At 36.0% G+C, this 16,433-nt stretch overlaps 1 protein-coding gene across 1 annotated transcript in view; it reads left to right on the top strand.

The window, feature by feature from the left end:
• Nucleotides 1-1,279: 1,279 nt before the first annotated feature.
• The window catches only part of LOC145667976 (uncharacterized), a 208,475-nt gene continuing 193,321 nt past the window's right edge, over nt 1,280-16,433 (top strand). Inside the window, exons 1-2 of the mRNA XM_081735403.1 lie at nt 1,280-1,348; nt 6,489-6,586. Of these exons, the coding sequence (XP_081591529.1) occupies nt 6,539-6,586 (48 nt within the window). The 5' untranslated portion in view covers nt 1,280-1,348; nt 6,489-6,538. The remainder of the gene's footprint in view (nt 1,349-6,488; nt 6,587-16,433) is intronic.

Raw genomic sequence — 16,433 nt, 5'->3', positions numbered from 1 at the left:
AAATCTTTAGTCTACATCAAGTGTAATTGAATATAATGTGCACGCAGTGTTTCTTCCATATCTTTTTTTTTGGAGGGGGCACTGCCCCCCCGGAGCTGTGAGAGTGCCCCCTGGAGCAGACTAAAATAATACGTGTATAATATAATAATAAATAGAATAATACCAGCAGTGTCTCCCCCCCAGAATACTAAGTATGCAGTGGTAGAGCGTGGCTCGGTGGTAGAGCGTTCACATCCGGTGCTTGGGGTCTCTGGTTCGATCCCAGCTCATGCCGTGTGGACTTTGTGGTCGAGAAACACCGTGCTCATGGGTTTTCTCAGGGTTCTCCCGTTTCCTCTCACTTTCCTCATTTCATTCATTTCTCATCATCACCGTCTCCTTTAGCCTAACCGGCATAACAGTGGGACGTTAAACTGGAAGATTTCATTTCATTTTCCAACTGCGGCCCCTAGAAGTAATAAATATGTTTATTAATGTTTCAAGTTGTAAAGGTGAGAACAACTTTATATTCCATATTTTAATGAGGGGCTCAACCTCATAGGGATCAACCTCATACTACTGCTTGACGTCCCAGAGAAAAGTTCCAAGTTGCAACGCTGGCTGTATCCATGAACTGGATTTCGGCTTTTTATCATATGCAGTGTAACCCATCTTTTATATTCGCGCATTTGACGTCTTCCCATCATTTAAATCCCACCCTGAAGATTTTAAAGGGCCCTTCAATTTTGCTATAATCAGTACATTATTACAATCCTGTTTTTTTACGTTTATGAAATTTTAATTTTCCGCTACATATCCCAGGTCATGTCGATTTCTAGAATCGGGCATAACAACGAAATCATCAATGACTTTCTACTTTTCCCTAAGTCAATGGTGGTAACCCTCGTGATCTGTGCGCTACATATTGGATTCTTGTTTTATGTACTATTTTGAATTACTCTATTTATCGGAAGGTAATTTTAGCACACTTGCCACGATTGAAAATTATAGTTACTCGGTGAGAGACTCACGATAATACGAAGGGTGTTCTCATACAGATAATCGCTTCACATGTATGTGAGTCGTCTAATATTTCACGGACTGCCCTCAATTCCATCGACGAACCCCCAGATACTGCGTTGGTATATTCAATATAAATCAAACCTTGGTAAAATGCTACCTAACTTTTAAAACAGCCCCAAATGCAATGCCTTGTATATTCTTGGTAAGGATAGTTTTTTTTTTTTTCTTTCGTTCTTTCTGTCTTAATTACTAATGTTCTTATACGTATTTTAATTTAGTAACACTTTGCCATTACAGAGTTCTGGCGTTCAGCCTCCAAGAAAAGGTGACGCTGGTTTGATATTATGTAAGTACTAAATATGTTTATTTCAGAATATGTGTACTGTAAGAACGGTATGAATTATATCAACGGTAAGAATATATAATAGTGATTTAAAGCCAAATAGTGAAAGAATCAAATGTTAACAAACAACTTAAGAGTCTTCATCCCGGCGAAATTAAAATACCGCTAATTTTACAGTAGTTGTGTGATATCTTCAAATAGATACAAGATAATTAAAATGTGGAACAAGAGCGCCCTAGACAATATTATTTTGCGTGAGGTACCGTTATTACAAGTCACCTAGTGGCTTTCCGTTTTCAGCTGTTTAGAAACGCGAAAATAAATGCCGATTTTCAAAATGGCTCGAAATCGAAAGCAAATAAGTGAGTCGTGATAACGGTATCTCATGTAAAATAATATTGTCTAGGGCGCTCTTGTTCCACATTTCGATTATGTTTTATCTATTTGAAGATATCACATAATTACTGTAAAATTAGTGGTATTTTAATTTCGCCGGGATGAAGACTCTTAATGGAGTTCACACAAAATATGAATGTTTTTAAAAAAATAAAAAAGATAAATGGTGCAGATTCTACAAGCTTAGTTCCTGCACATCATACAGTAGTCATTGAATTTCGTTATACTACGCCTATCTATTTTTTTATTATCCCAATCATATTTGGGGTGAAGGGATGCCCCTTATTTGGGAAAGCAGGGATTGGTGGAATGGTTCTGTAATCATACTTTAATGGAGGCGAGTGCGCGCAGAACACTAAGAGTTAACCTTGACATAATGGTCTACACATCCGACAACTGTGCTTGGTTCAAGTCTCGGTGGTGGTTCGAATCTTACCTTGAGAGTAGGTCCTGTTCTTCACAACCTAAGTGTTGCATAAGAACGTTAAGCTCAAAAATTCAAATCAATTGGAGATAGGTCAGTGATTCCTATAGGGGTATAGAAGTAAAACATTATCCACCCTTACTTGACTTCGAGACTTGCATGAAATGATGTGGTCATCAAAACTTTACCCCCGCCTTTTCCTCCCAGATTACTCGAGGTAGCCATTTTATAGTCACAGACTGGTAGAATGATAAATAAATCCCGGCCTGCCAGGTATCGTGCCTGGGGTATCTTGACCGCTACGCCAAAACAACTCTTATTAAGGAATAACGTGAGAAACTGTCATATTTTAAAATTTGTAGCATTAGTATTAACAATAACATTAGTATATAACAATTAGATTACTTTAAGCGGGAAAAGTTTACAGTGGGAAATGGGTACAAAGTTTCGGAGAAATGAAATCTTTCAGTTTAATGTCCCACAATTATGCCCTAGGCCAGCGTTTCCCAACCTTTTTCAACTTGCGGCACACTACGGGTATAACTTTAATTCTCGCGGCACACTCACACATAGATATTATTACGTTTTTGTAATTATAAAATACCGTGGTATTTTTTTCTGTGATTACTGATCTCCTTCTCATAGACAAAAAGCTCGATCACTGGTTTTCCCCCGTGGTAAATCATTATGCTTATTTTTTTTATTGTAATTTAAAAATAGAAAACAATTGCAATGTAATGTTGAACTCAGGTTTTTAAACATACACTTTCTTTTTCGAAAAATGTATCCAACCTTTCACTAAGATGGAAGATCACTAAATAACGAACGAACAAACTAATCTCTTGATCTTTTAAAAGACTAATGTAGGTAATTTATGTGCATGTTTGGTTTGTCGAAAAGATTGAATGATATTTTAAAATTTCAAGTTACAAAATAGACTGCAACAATAAAGAAGCAATAATGGTCATAAAATGATGACGAATACTTTTTTTCAACATAAAAAATGTACAGAAAAGCAACAAGGTCTGGAACTTGAAATTGTAGATTCGTAGTAGAGGTCCTCATTTTTCCCTATGTCTTGCAATTTGATTGCTATGGAATTAATAATTTTATTTCGATTTCCTCGCGGCACACCAGCGGCTCATTCACGGCACACCGATTGGGAAACGCTGCCCTAGGCTAAGGGGAGACGAATGATTTAGGCAAGTGAATAGAGATGGAAGAATTAATGGAATGATAATGTGCGAGGAAACTCGAGTACCCAAGAAAAACCCACAGACAAGATGTTGTCCACCACAAGCTTGCTTGGCCGGGAATCGAACCCACGAGAGGTAAGCACTCTACCACTAATCCACTGCGTCCCCTAGTAAGGATAGAATAGTAATTATTGTTGTTATTGTCATATCTGATAAGAGTAAAATATTTGCCCTTCCTGTTTGTTTTTTCATGAAGTTCATATTATTCAGAGTGACGGCTTTTGAGGGAAAGCATATCGTTAAATTAAAATTTTTACCACTGCAAGGCAAAGAGAGAAATTTATCTATTGACCTAATTTTCGTATACAAGAATTAGAACATTAAGTAAGTTTTCTTCCCTCGGCTTGTAGCGATAATATTTTAGTTTTTATCAACGTGATTTCCCACAAGAGCCGCCACTTATGGTAGATTAGAGTAGCAATATTTTGCTGGCGCTCATGTTTCTAGAGTAAATATTGTTTGATAATTATAAAGGTAACCAAGGAAGTTTTTTTCGTTTTTTCACCCGCCACCTTCGAACATTGATATGTCACCTAAGACCAAAAATAGTCCCCATCAGCATCGACGACCTTCTGCCAACGTTCTGGGAGGCCATGGATTCCACCGCGGTAAAATTTGGTGTGCTGTGTAGCGAAGAAGATATCAAGTGCATTTTGCATCTCAACTAGGGATTTGAACTGGCGTTCTCTAAGGTGATTGTCCAAAAAATGGAACAGGTGATAATCGGACGGAGCAATGTCTAGGGAGTATGGCGGATGCAATAGTTTCCCATGCAAGACGTAGAATGGTGTTCCGGATCATCCTAGCCACGCGGGGCTTAGCGCTGTCCTATAACAGGAAGATCCCTTTTCGATTCAGAAGTTTTCTGTTGTCCTTGGACACGGCTCAACTGCTGACAGTACACAGTTGCAATGATGCTTTGACCAGCTGGTGGTAGTTCCCGATGCACGATGCCACGAGCAGTCCAACAAAACCACAAGAAGATCTTCTGGTGCAGTGCTGGTTTCAGCTGTTTTGGAACCGGTTCATGGGATGCTAACCATTGATGACTGCGCCGTGGAGCTTCGTACAGGACCCACTTCTCATCACATGTCAACACCCTGTGCAGAAATGGACTTTGTAATGAAATTCGTTACTTAGCCCCAATCATAGATAACCTTTATTCTAATAGAACACTTTAGCCTCAATCATAGTTAATGTGAATTATAATAGAGCATTTTGGCTCAATCATAGTTAGCCTCAATCATAATAAAGCACCTTAGCCTCAATCATAGTGGTATTATATTAAATGGACTATAATTTATATAATTTATAAACATTCAATAGCTAGTAGTAACCAAATGGAATTACAACAGACGATAATGAGTTTTAACATGTAGCTTAACTCAAGGCTCGAAATTTCAGGTCTGAATCCAATATCAGATCAGACAGCTCGGTCATCATTTTTTTCTTACCTTCGCAAATCGAAAGTAAACCATGGAAAGGCCAAATGCTTATCCCGAAACTAAAATATTTGGTCGCGACCTCGCAACCGGAAATTTCACACGCTGCGCTGGCTTGATTATTTCTTTTATTGACAGCAGGAAAATAAATTATATTTCTTACCAGGTAACCAGAAAAAGTTTTGTCAGATTTTTCACCTGTAACAATGCTTGCGCTTCTGCACCTTTCGTTTCGTGTTTCTATGAGGAGCGTTCATCAGATTCTATCTTAACATGTAAGGAGAGATAAATGTCTGAAAAATACTACTCAGATTTCTACGTAACTCCCTCTGATATCACGCACTTAGCACATCGATCAGTAAAACTTCTAATATCATATGGAAAAACAGTTGTCATACCATTTTTGGACAGCTTAAAGCATCACGGTTAACTTTTCATCATTGCTGTAACGTGAACAGCTGCAGGAGACAATTAAAACGAAATCAGCGGAAAGTTACCCAAGGGGATTCACATTTTGCAGGAGAATTGAAAAAAAAAGATGAAATTTTTTCAGCTTTACGTCGCACACTTACGCCAGGTAGGGTAAAGGTGACTATGAGAATGAATGCAATGCTGGAATGAGAAAGTAGGAGGAAATGGGAAAACCCCGAGAAAACCCATGCACACGTGTTTCTTCCACCACAAAACTCACTTGGCGTGAGCTGGAAGGCACGAGAATTGAGAGGTCATTAATTAATAGATCTCATTTTAACATACTGCAGAATTATTCTTTTATTTTTTTTTTTTACTCACTTTGGTTTACCAAATCTTATACATATACATATATGTTTATATAGCTATTTATTCTGTTTGTTCAACATCAATTTTGACCCGAAAGTGGAAAGTCAAAAATTACGAATTAAGTTCTTTGATATTCGAACCAGAAGTAGTAGAAATCAATAATTTCTGGTTTTGATGACTATAAACCAAAAACTGTAAGAGATAGCGAGATACAAAGATACGGTTTCCTATAATCTATCCTGCAACCTAAGAATATTTTTATTTTTTTTTTTTTTTATTTCCATGTTTAAGTCTCCACTAAAACCGGTTTTAATATTAATCTACATAGAGCAAACATGATAAGAAATAGGCGGAAAACGTGTTGTTTTGGAAATGAGTTTTTATCACTCTAAGAAAAGGTACCTTTTCTCTGTTAACCCTCTATACTCAAACAGGAAACGGCAGAAATCAAGTACTTCCGATTTAACGTTGATGGCTATAGAGTAAAAACAACAAAATAGGTAACGAGAAACTATTTTGCAATCAATTAAACGTCCCAAGAATACGTTTTATCTCCACTCTAATCTACTAAAAATAAAAGTGGTAGGAATCTTCTACCACTTCCGGTTCCATTATTAATTGAGAAAATATCAAGGCATGCAAACCAAACTTCTTCACGTACTGTACACGCAATACTGCTACTATTTATTTGTCACTCTATTAATATTTTATTTAAAAGCTTCCTCCAACGTTGCCACTCTATTAACACCAAGTAATAATCAGTTTTTAAAAAATCTGTGCTCATGTTATTATTTAATATTCGTGGAGCTTTAAGTGTAATGAATTGTTCTGAAATTTCTTTTCAGATTTGACGATAGTGAATAAAAATATTCTACCTTATAAAATTACTGGTGAGATGGTTCGGTGTTGTCAAGTTATTTCACCTCATGACATTGACTGCGAGGTTCGTATATTTTATTCGTTTTTCTGTACATTTTTTTTTCTAATATAAGTGGCAGTAGTAATGGTAGTCAATTTAACGTGTAATTTATTTATTTACATAAGATTATAAATGTGTGCTTCTAAAGATTGTACTTTTTTTTTTCTTGCTCATGGCCGCGAGTATTAAATTAGTTATATAACATATAAGGGGCGTAAGTACAAACTTTATTGCTCCTTTTTGTTTGGAAACTAAGCTCAGAAAATTCTAAGCATCATTTTGTTTTCTGTTCTTACGGTATTTCACATTTTTTTCAGAAACAAATTTGTATTATCATAGAAATTAATCCTGGCTTTATACATTTTTCTATTTAAAAAAGTGTTTTCTTTAAGAAAAAAAATAGACGTTAATAATATCTGTATCGCAATCGGAAATGTACGTAGTAATTTACTACCATTCCTGGCTTGAATATTAGTCTTTATAGAAAAAAAAAACTGCAAGAGATAGCAAGAAATGGTTATTTATATCCCTTCAATTTTAAGCATAACTGATATTTCGACCTTTATTCCTCTATTCAAAGCAGAAATGTTTCTAAGCCTACGATTTTCTATTTCGAAACTGATCGCCATATTGAAAAACTGTTGTATTTAAACCGGAAATGGTCGAAATCTACTAACAATTCCGGTTTCAATATTAACATTCATAAAGCAAACACGGTTAGAAATTGCGAGAAATTGCATTTTGATATGACTTCAGTGTCGCAAGAATAAGTTCCATCTCATCATCCTTCCATTACAGACGGAAATCATAGATCGACAACTTTCGGTTTCAGTAGGCTATGGAATTCACATAGTTTGAAAGACTACCGTAGTTTCACAATGTTGAAACGAAAAACACACTTCTTTAGATTAACAATAGATCCTATTTAGTTATTAATTTATCTTGGCTTATTCTGTTCGTGGGGATATGCTTTGCCGCTGGTTTTTCATTTGGAATATTTCGTATTGAATCACGTAATGCTGTGAGTGAAATAAGTCTCGTGTTCTCCATGACATGTAGCGTCGTCACCTTCCTCATCAATTATATAAAAAGAAGTAAAAAAAAGGAGGGGAACGGGTATCTATCTTTTCTTCTCTTTCTTTGCTTTTTCTTTTCTTTCTTTCTTTTTACCTCAATACTGTTTCATGTTTTCGTTATGTTTCGAAACCTTTTGAGGGCTGGACACATCCTAAACTATTGATATAAGCTCACGGGAAGGTCATCTTGTAATGGTGCACGTTATAAGCCCCCATTGCATGATACAAAGAATACACGGAGTCCCTATAAGCATCAGACACTCACTCAGTTTTGTGTTACTGGTGGATTCTGGTGCTTGTGAAAATTAAGTTTTCTGTTGTTTTTAGTTGTAATGTGTTAACAATGTTCGTGATTAAGCGTACATGTAGAAACTCGGTTCTTACTAACATTTCTGCTAGCTCAACAATAAGTGATTACATTCTCCATAGTTCTTGGCTCATAGCCTTAATAAAGCATGGTAGGTATTCTAACAGAAAGCATGAAATACTTTCTTATAACTGTTTAAAACTACCCTTTTAAATCTGTTAGAATTCGTCAAAAAATAGTGAAAAAACGCAGACTTTCTTAGCCAGTCTGGTTAAATTTGGCATTTGTATCAACTGCTATGGGTGTTTCAAAGAGTATGTTGCAGTGGCGGATCCAGGGGAAGCGTCTCCCCCCTCCCCGAGAAGAGGAAAGTTTTTTTTTTTATATTTTATATATAAATTAAACCCACCCCAGAGTTTGTAGCTCTTAAAAGTAGCTCTAAGTAGCAGTATTACAACCCACCGCCCCCCCAAGAAGTCCGTCCTGGATACGCCCCTGAATAACTGTTTTAAGTGATGTGATTTTATTCAAAAGTTCACCTGTGCATGTTCACCTGTTTCTTTGATTGAATCAAATTAATTACTTTATAAGTAGGTGGTTAATTACTTTTCTACTCTGGTTAATTGTGGTTCAGTGATCATTTCAGACCATTTTCTCAGAGCGAATTTCAAAATGCAGGATGTTAAAGCAGTAGTGTGAAAATTCTGGTAACCTTTGCTGTGCATGATTGGAGATTTGGTCCGGAATTAATGTCACCCACCCTCTGAAATCATCACTATGTTTACTAAAGTACAGTAAAATTTTGACTGTGTGGCCTGCCAGTGTCCTAATTAAAAAGAAAGGAAACTTCAATAAAAAGTTATATTTTTTAAAAAATAAGGATATAGGCCCTACTCGATTTTTAACACTTTCAAATAAATCGACTTTCCCAAGGTGAAGTAGAAGTTTATCAAGAACCATTTCAAAAACTTAAGACTATGAGTTTTGACTCTTTTATCTTAAACCTAATTTTTCACATTTGTGTTATCAGTGAAAGTATTTGAGAACAAGATCCTGAGACGAATATTCGGACCCAAGAGGGACGAGAATGGTGAATGGAACAAGGCTCTACATAATTTATATTGTTTACCAAACATTGTTAGGGTCATCAAATCTAGGAGGCTCAGGTGAGCAGGTCATGTAGCCAGAATGGAAGAAAATAGGAACGTTTTCATAGTTTTAACTAGAAGTCCAATCGGAAAACGATCATTAGGAAGACCTAGGCGCAGGTGGGAGGATAATATTAAAATTGGTTGCTCAAAAATAGGAATACAATGTAGAAACTGGATCCAGTTAACTAGGGGCAGAAGTCAATGGAGAGCTTTTGTGAACGCGTCATGGAACCTCCGCGTTCCATTAGCCATAGAGTTAGTTAGTTAGTCAGTATCAATGAATACCAAATAAGTTCAAGGCATTTTTTCAAAAAAATAATTATGATTAGGTTTTTACCTTAACGTTTGGCCTACTTTAAAATTGTATGTGTTCATACTGTACGGTGTACTTCCTTAAATGTTTTCCGCAGTTAAGTTAGATATTATATAAAATGTATCTTAAAATTTGTACAATTATTCTTAGACTGTTTTTTTTTCTGTAATAAATTTATAATACGTTCATTACAATACATAACCAATATTTATAATGTACTGGGTTGTACTAAGAGGTCAGAAAAAAACAAACAACAGCAGTTTATATATATATATATATATATATATATATATATATATATATATATATATATATATATATATATATATATAAAGGTATTTGTAGTGGTGTAGGCGAGGCAGGTAGTGAAGAACTCCTACATATTTTTTTCTTTCTCACGACTTGGCCAAGGAGCAGTTATTTATCAAGGACTTTTTTTTAAATCTAAAAACTGTGCGGTAGTTGTGTTTCACAGTTAGTGAGGTAGTTGATGTCTATTGTATATACAAAATAAACGGATACACAAAATCGTTCTGTAGGACCTGGCAAGCTTATGGACAGCATAATTTGTAAATCTAAAACGAGCGTTTGATTTGGATTCACTATCCTAAATGCAGTCATCCATTGTCACTGTTCTGTCAGTCCGTAGTGTTGGCAGCAATCTATTTCAGCAAGATTTTAATTAGAGATCGTTCTAAAGTAACTAAGTGGCCAAACAATTGTGTGGCTTTCTCATTGGATGATGGGTCACGAATGGAATCGCCCATATTTATCTGCGATAAGCGTATCAATTTACTTGCCTATGATCAAGAACAGGGCTGTCATTTGAGGAGGATAGGAGAGGGTAATTCACCTCCCCACAGTTTGAGATATGCATGTGTTTTAATCAATTATATAGTAATACATTAATAAAGGACCGTAACATTAGTACATGAATGAATAACGCTGTTCCCCTTCAATTACTTGAAGTACATAATTATTTGAATGATTTACATGAAAATGTGCAACAATACAACATATTTTTTTAAAAAAAGGATAAAGTAAGAACGTTTATCATTAATTAATTTTTGATCATCTCTAACTTCTCTGAGATTGCTTTTGTCAAGATAGCATTGACATATAATTTTCGTTTTGAGCTTCAATTGGTTTTCAAGATACACATCTCTGATCTGAGTTGTTAAAGTATTCTTAGTATTCTCGATTTTTCGAATATTTGATATTCTTGGGGGCGCGGTGGCTCAGTGGTAGAGTGTTCACCTCCAGTGCTTGGGGTCTCTGGTTCGATCCCAGCTCGCGCCGTGTGGACTTTGTGGTAGACAAACACTCGGCTCGTGGGTTTTCTTGGGGTTCTCCCGTTTCTTCCCACTTTCTTCATTCCACCATTTCATTCATTTCTCATTATCACCGTCTCCTTTAGCCTAACCGGCATAAGCATGGGACGTAAAACTTAAATGTTTCATTTCATTTCATTTGATATTCTTCAAGGCCACCACACACATTCTGAAAATCCAGAGACGAATAACTGTAGAGTTATTCAGAATCAAATTTCGCTTCGATCAAATTTCAGCTTAAATAGTTCAACTAAAAGAAGAAAACTGCGCAGTTTTTGCCCACACGCGTTCCTAAAATCTGGAGAGAAATAACTGTACAGTTATTCCTTTTAGGATTTCCGGAACGTGTGTGGTGATCCTTATAAATTTGGCATTTTTGACAATATGTCCAAATGCTCTCACTTCATAACTCCGAATGTGACTGTAAGGCTCACCCCTGGTATAGAGCAAGGTGATATACGTTAAAATATTGTATTATTTGAAAAATAAAATAAAATAAAATAAAAGAGCGAATTAAACTCCATGAGAAACATGTGAAATATACAGCGAAGTTCATTTGTTTACCAGTTTCTTCAACGTCAAGACGTACCACATTCTATTTCAATTCTTGTCGGACTGCTACTTTGCACGTTTATTATTATTATTATTATTATTTCTTTGAAGTTGGAAATGTTTACCTATGATTTTAAATATTGACAAGTAAAAATCTGATTAGGAGATGCTGTCGAGTTGTTGAGATTGCAATATAATTTAGTACCGTTTGAGATTTCCATGCTTGGTTTGGCTAGACAAATTGAGTTGAGTTGAATTGATTTTGAGTTTAACGTCCCTTTTCAGCAGCGAGGCTATATGAGACGTGGACATACTGATTAACGTGGAATCCGAACCACATGAGCTCCCGCCGATAATCGAACCCGGGTCTCCCAGGCTAGACAAATTGATAAATAAACTTAAACTTGATTCTCTCTTTTACACTTCTTTTCAGTTGTATATACATCAGTGCTTGTTTCTTAAAAGAAACGTTGCAGTAATTATCAGCTTACAATTTAAATTGTATTTATTATTTTGTTTCATGTTAAGTTTTCCTTCGTTTACTTTTTATAGGTACTTCCTTGAATCTTTGCAATATTGGGTTGAATATTTCACTCACTCGTAACTTTTTGAATTCGATTTGTTATTGTAAGTTGCAGACGGTACAAACATCACTACTAAGTGTACTACTGTTAAACGTATAGTAATATTCCGATTTAACCAATTACTTCGGGACTTTTTTCCTTAAATGGTATTATGCCATGAGTGGAACGTTCAATTATATCTGCACTTAGGGCCGGATCCAGGATTTCTTGAAGGGGGTGCACCAATAACTACCACTACATTTGATTTAAATATTTAAGTTTTTAAATGCCTTTAGGTATCTGTGGTGTGAATGAGGATACTTTGTTCCGTGAATCCTTTTCCTTCAACCTTCAGAAAATCGACTTAAACTATTGTTTTTGCAAAACTAAACTTTCTTTTCAGCCTCAAACGGGCACATGACAGCAAAACGTTTCGGAGAATGTTGCTTTGGTCCTTGGGGTCCCGGGTTCGATCCCAGCCCCCGCCAAGTGAACATTGTGGTAGACAAACACCGTGTGCGTGGACTTCCTCAGGGTTCTCCCGTTTCCTCCCACTTTCTTCATTACACCATTTCATTCATTACTCATCATCACTGTCTCCTTTAGCCTAACCGGCATAATCGTGTGACGTAAAACTTAAAGTTTTCATTTCATTTTGTTTCGTTTTAGATAATGTATATTTTACAGTGAAGGGAGGTGCATGTGCACCGGTGCAGTCCCTCTAAATCCGGCCCTGTCTGCACTTTATCTTATTATGAACTCTATCAAAATCTTAAACTGAAAATCATATACACATCGCAATATAATTCTATAATCAATTTACGTAACTCAAAGAACATTAATTACTAAAAGCAAACTGAAAAACATAAAAGAAATTTGAAACTGTTATCAAGTTGTGAACTGAAGCGTAAAAATAAACCGTATATATAGTCTCCTCAAACTGATCCCTACATAATTTCGAAAATTTTATTGCCACATCTCTATAAACGGAAGTTTTCGCTAGACCTTATACTAGAGTCTGCTAAAAAGAAAAAATGAAATCTTTCAGTTTAACGTCCCTCGCTTATGTCATGTAAACTAAAAAGTACGATGGAATGAAAAAGAGGGAGGAAGCGAGAGTACCCACGCACACGGTGTTTATCCACCACAAAGCCCACTTACCGCTAGTAGGGATTGAACTAGGGGCTCCACTCCAAGGACCCTTGCACCAGAAGTGAGCACTGTACCACGATCCTCCGTGTCCCTATACACCACTCAAGTTTCGGCAACTGAGTGAATCAATGAACCAGTCAGTCAGTGCGAAATTCGCGATTTTCTAGCGATTCCATCTCCTAAACGTTTTAATATTAAAATTTGATTTTTTAAATATGGCATTATCTAATCGAATTTAGCAAATATATTGAAGGAGAAAAATGACGTTAATGGATTTTGCCTTTACTTTACCCTAACTGACTAATTCTATGGAATCGGAGATTTAATGCCGCGTTCACAAAAGCTCTTCATCGACTTCTACCTTAACCAACTGGATCCAGTTTCTACTTTGTATTCCTACTTCTGGAAGATCCATCTTATTATTGTCCTCTCATCTGCACCTAGGTTTTCCTAATGTTCGTTTTCCGATTGGATTTCCAGTTAAAACTTTGAAAGCGTTCCTACCTTCTTCCATTCTAGCTACATGACCTGCCCGTCTGAGCCTCCTAGATTTGATGACCGTAACAATATTTGGTAAACGGCATAAATTATGTAATTCCTTTTTGGGAAGTTTCCGTCATTCCCCATTCCTTTTCCTCTTGGGTCCGAATATACGTCTCAGGATCTTGTTCTAAATACCCTAAGACCTATCTGTTGACTAAATTTCAAGATTCCATGTATTCTACTTAATTTTCACTGAAATGCTTGTAATTTAATTGATAAGATTTTTTTGATGTTCCATCTATGTTTATTTTGTTTGGCCAATGTTTCAAACGCACTGGTTGCGTTTATGTTTACAGTTGTACTTATTCGGGGACTTGTTACAACATGCAATAGAAGAAAAGAATAATATGTTGTTTAAAAATGCGTCGATCGATGATATGTAGAAGAACTCGTGGTTATAAAGGGTTATTAAGAGAAACAATTGAAATTAAATTACACTATAACACATTGAAGAGAGAGAGAAGGTTTGAAATTAAACGAAGTTTGGAATGTTTTGTTACCATTTAAAAATATTGAAAGCAATAATAATTTGAAGAAAACGGTTAACATAAATTTGAATCAAAATGTAACTTGTAATAATATTTAATTGTTAAACATTGAAATATGAAATTATAGAAAATGTAAAAAATAAAATTATTAGTACCTTCTGAAGATAAAAGCACTATTGTATTTGAAATCTCAGTAAAAAACAATAATGGAACATCAAAAGTTTAATTTATGATACGAGATTCCATGTTTATAGAAAGTAATTTATAGATTTTAATGAGTAGTGCTAAAATATACGATTTCCAGAGATATCTAACTATTAACATTAGGAATGTATGAAATCTTATAACAGTGAAAGATACAAACACATTTCAATAGATAAACATGTTTCATCATTACGCGATGATGACCACCGCTCAAAATACTGAGATCATTTTTTTTTTCTTCTAAAATCTCTTAAATGCTACTTGAAAATATTTTATTCGAGTATGTCAACTTACCTTCAAAAGTGAGGGCAATTTTCTGGAGCATAAAAGCCCTGATACTGGATTTGATTGAAAACGGCACAACTATTTTGTTTATGCTTTTCAAATAAATATTAATAAAATACAGCATTAATAATCCTATTAAATGATGCTTGAAGGAATCCTTTAAAAAGTAATGTACTGGTGGAGTAAATTTCTCTAGAACAATTTTGAAAAAAAGAAATAATACAAACAATTTTGATCATATTCCATTCAAACCTGTTTCATTCAAATCCTATGTCATATAACTTAGTTGATTTCCCTCGTAAAAATGAAAATAGTATAAAGAATAAGATGATTTTTTCAAGAGCCACTTCAAAGACTTCCTTCATATTTAAAAAATGAATGAATTGTTAATAATCCTTGATAAGTTCATCTCATAATAAATACTTTAAAAAATTCCAAAGGTTAAGTTAGTGGCGAGATTACGTTTTCTCGAGCTATTTTGTGGAAAACGATTCTAACGATTTTATTCAATTTCATGAATACATATTTCACACATCACCTCGCTTATAGACTCATTTATTTCCCTCAAAAATTTTCAGAATTAGTAGTTTACTTAAAGGGTTCGTTTTCTCGTACAACTCACAAACAGTTATAATGCTTTTGTTCACAGTTCACATTAAATATTTGGTCTAGGAATTAATTCGTGCGGTTGGTACGCACACATTGAAGCTGTAGTACAAACACAAAATACATAAATACCTTAAGAAAAATATTGTCCATCGCTAGCCACCACTTTCGCCCATCTGTCAGGCAATGTACGGATTCCGTGGCGAAAGAAGTCCTCATCCTTGGAAGCGATCCAGTCAGAGACCCATGTTTCGATATCTTCTGAAGAAGTAAACCGCTGTCCAATCAAATCGTTGTTCATGCAATCGAACAAGTAGTAGTCCGAAGGAGCAACGTCTGGTGAATACGGCGGGTGGGGTAAAACTTCCCATCCGACATTTTCTATATAGGTTTTGACCGGTTTTGCGACATGTGGGCGAGCGTTATCATGTTGAACAATAAGTTTATCATGTCTGTTCTCCCATTCTGGTCGTGTTCTGGCCAGAGCTTGCTTCAAACGCATTAATTGTCGTCGATAACGTTCTCCATTCATAGTTTCACCCGGTTGCAGCAGCTCATAGTACACCACACCTTTCATATCCCACCATATGCACAGCATAACCTTTGCACAGTGAATATCTCGTTTTGGTTGTGATGGACCTGGTTCACCTGGTTTCACCCAGGCCTTTTTTCGTTTAGGGTTCTCGTAATGGATCCACTTCTCATCACCCGTAATAATTCGATGCAGAAACCCCTTTCTGCTCTGCCGTTGAAGCAGCAATTCGCAAATGGTTTTTCGTCTTTCAACGTCTCTGTCTTTCAATTCATGTGGAACCCAATGTGACATCTTTTGAATCATTCCCATGGCTTTCAAGCGTTTGGAGACTGTTGTTTGATCAACGCCTAATGCTGCTGCAAGTTGTTCCTGCGTTTGACACGAATCCTGCTCGAGCAATGCTGTCAATTCTTCGTCTTGAAATTTTTTTGGCTGTCCAGCTCGCTCTTGGTCTGCCAAGCCGAAATCACCACTTCTAAACCGTGCAAACCACTTCTGACACGTTCGCTCAGCTAGAGCATGGTCACCATACACTTCCACCAAAATACGATGACTTTCAGTCGCACTTTTCTGCATGTTAAAGTAATGCAGCAGGACACCCCGCAAAAACACTTTATCAGGCACAAATTGCGCCATGTTCACTTAACTACAAACTGGTGTTGTTGACGCTTTAATCCACTGCCCTATACTACGAACGATACGCGATGACAGGGGTTTGCAACACATGTGTGGATACACGGAACTGTGGGACGCTCCGTTCGTTGC

This window comes from Thermobia domestica, chromosome 1 (assembly GCF_964235325.1).
Source record: "Thermobia domestica chromosome 1, izTheDome1.hap1.1, whole genome shotgun sequence".
Lineage (NCBI taxonomy): Eukaryota > Metazoa > Arthropoda > Insecta > Zygentoma > Lepismatidae > Thermobia > Thermobia domestica.
The sequence above is the reverse complement of the archived record's forward strand: the minus strand, read 5'-3'. Positions and strand labels throughout refer to the sequence as shown.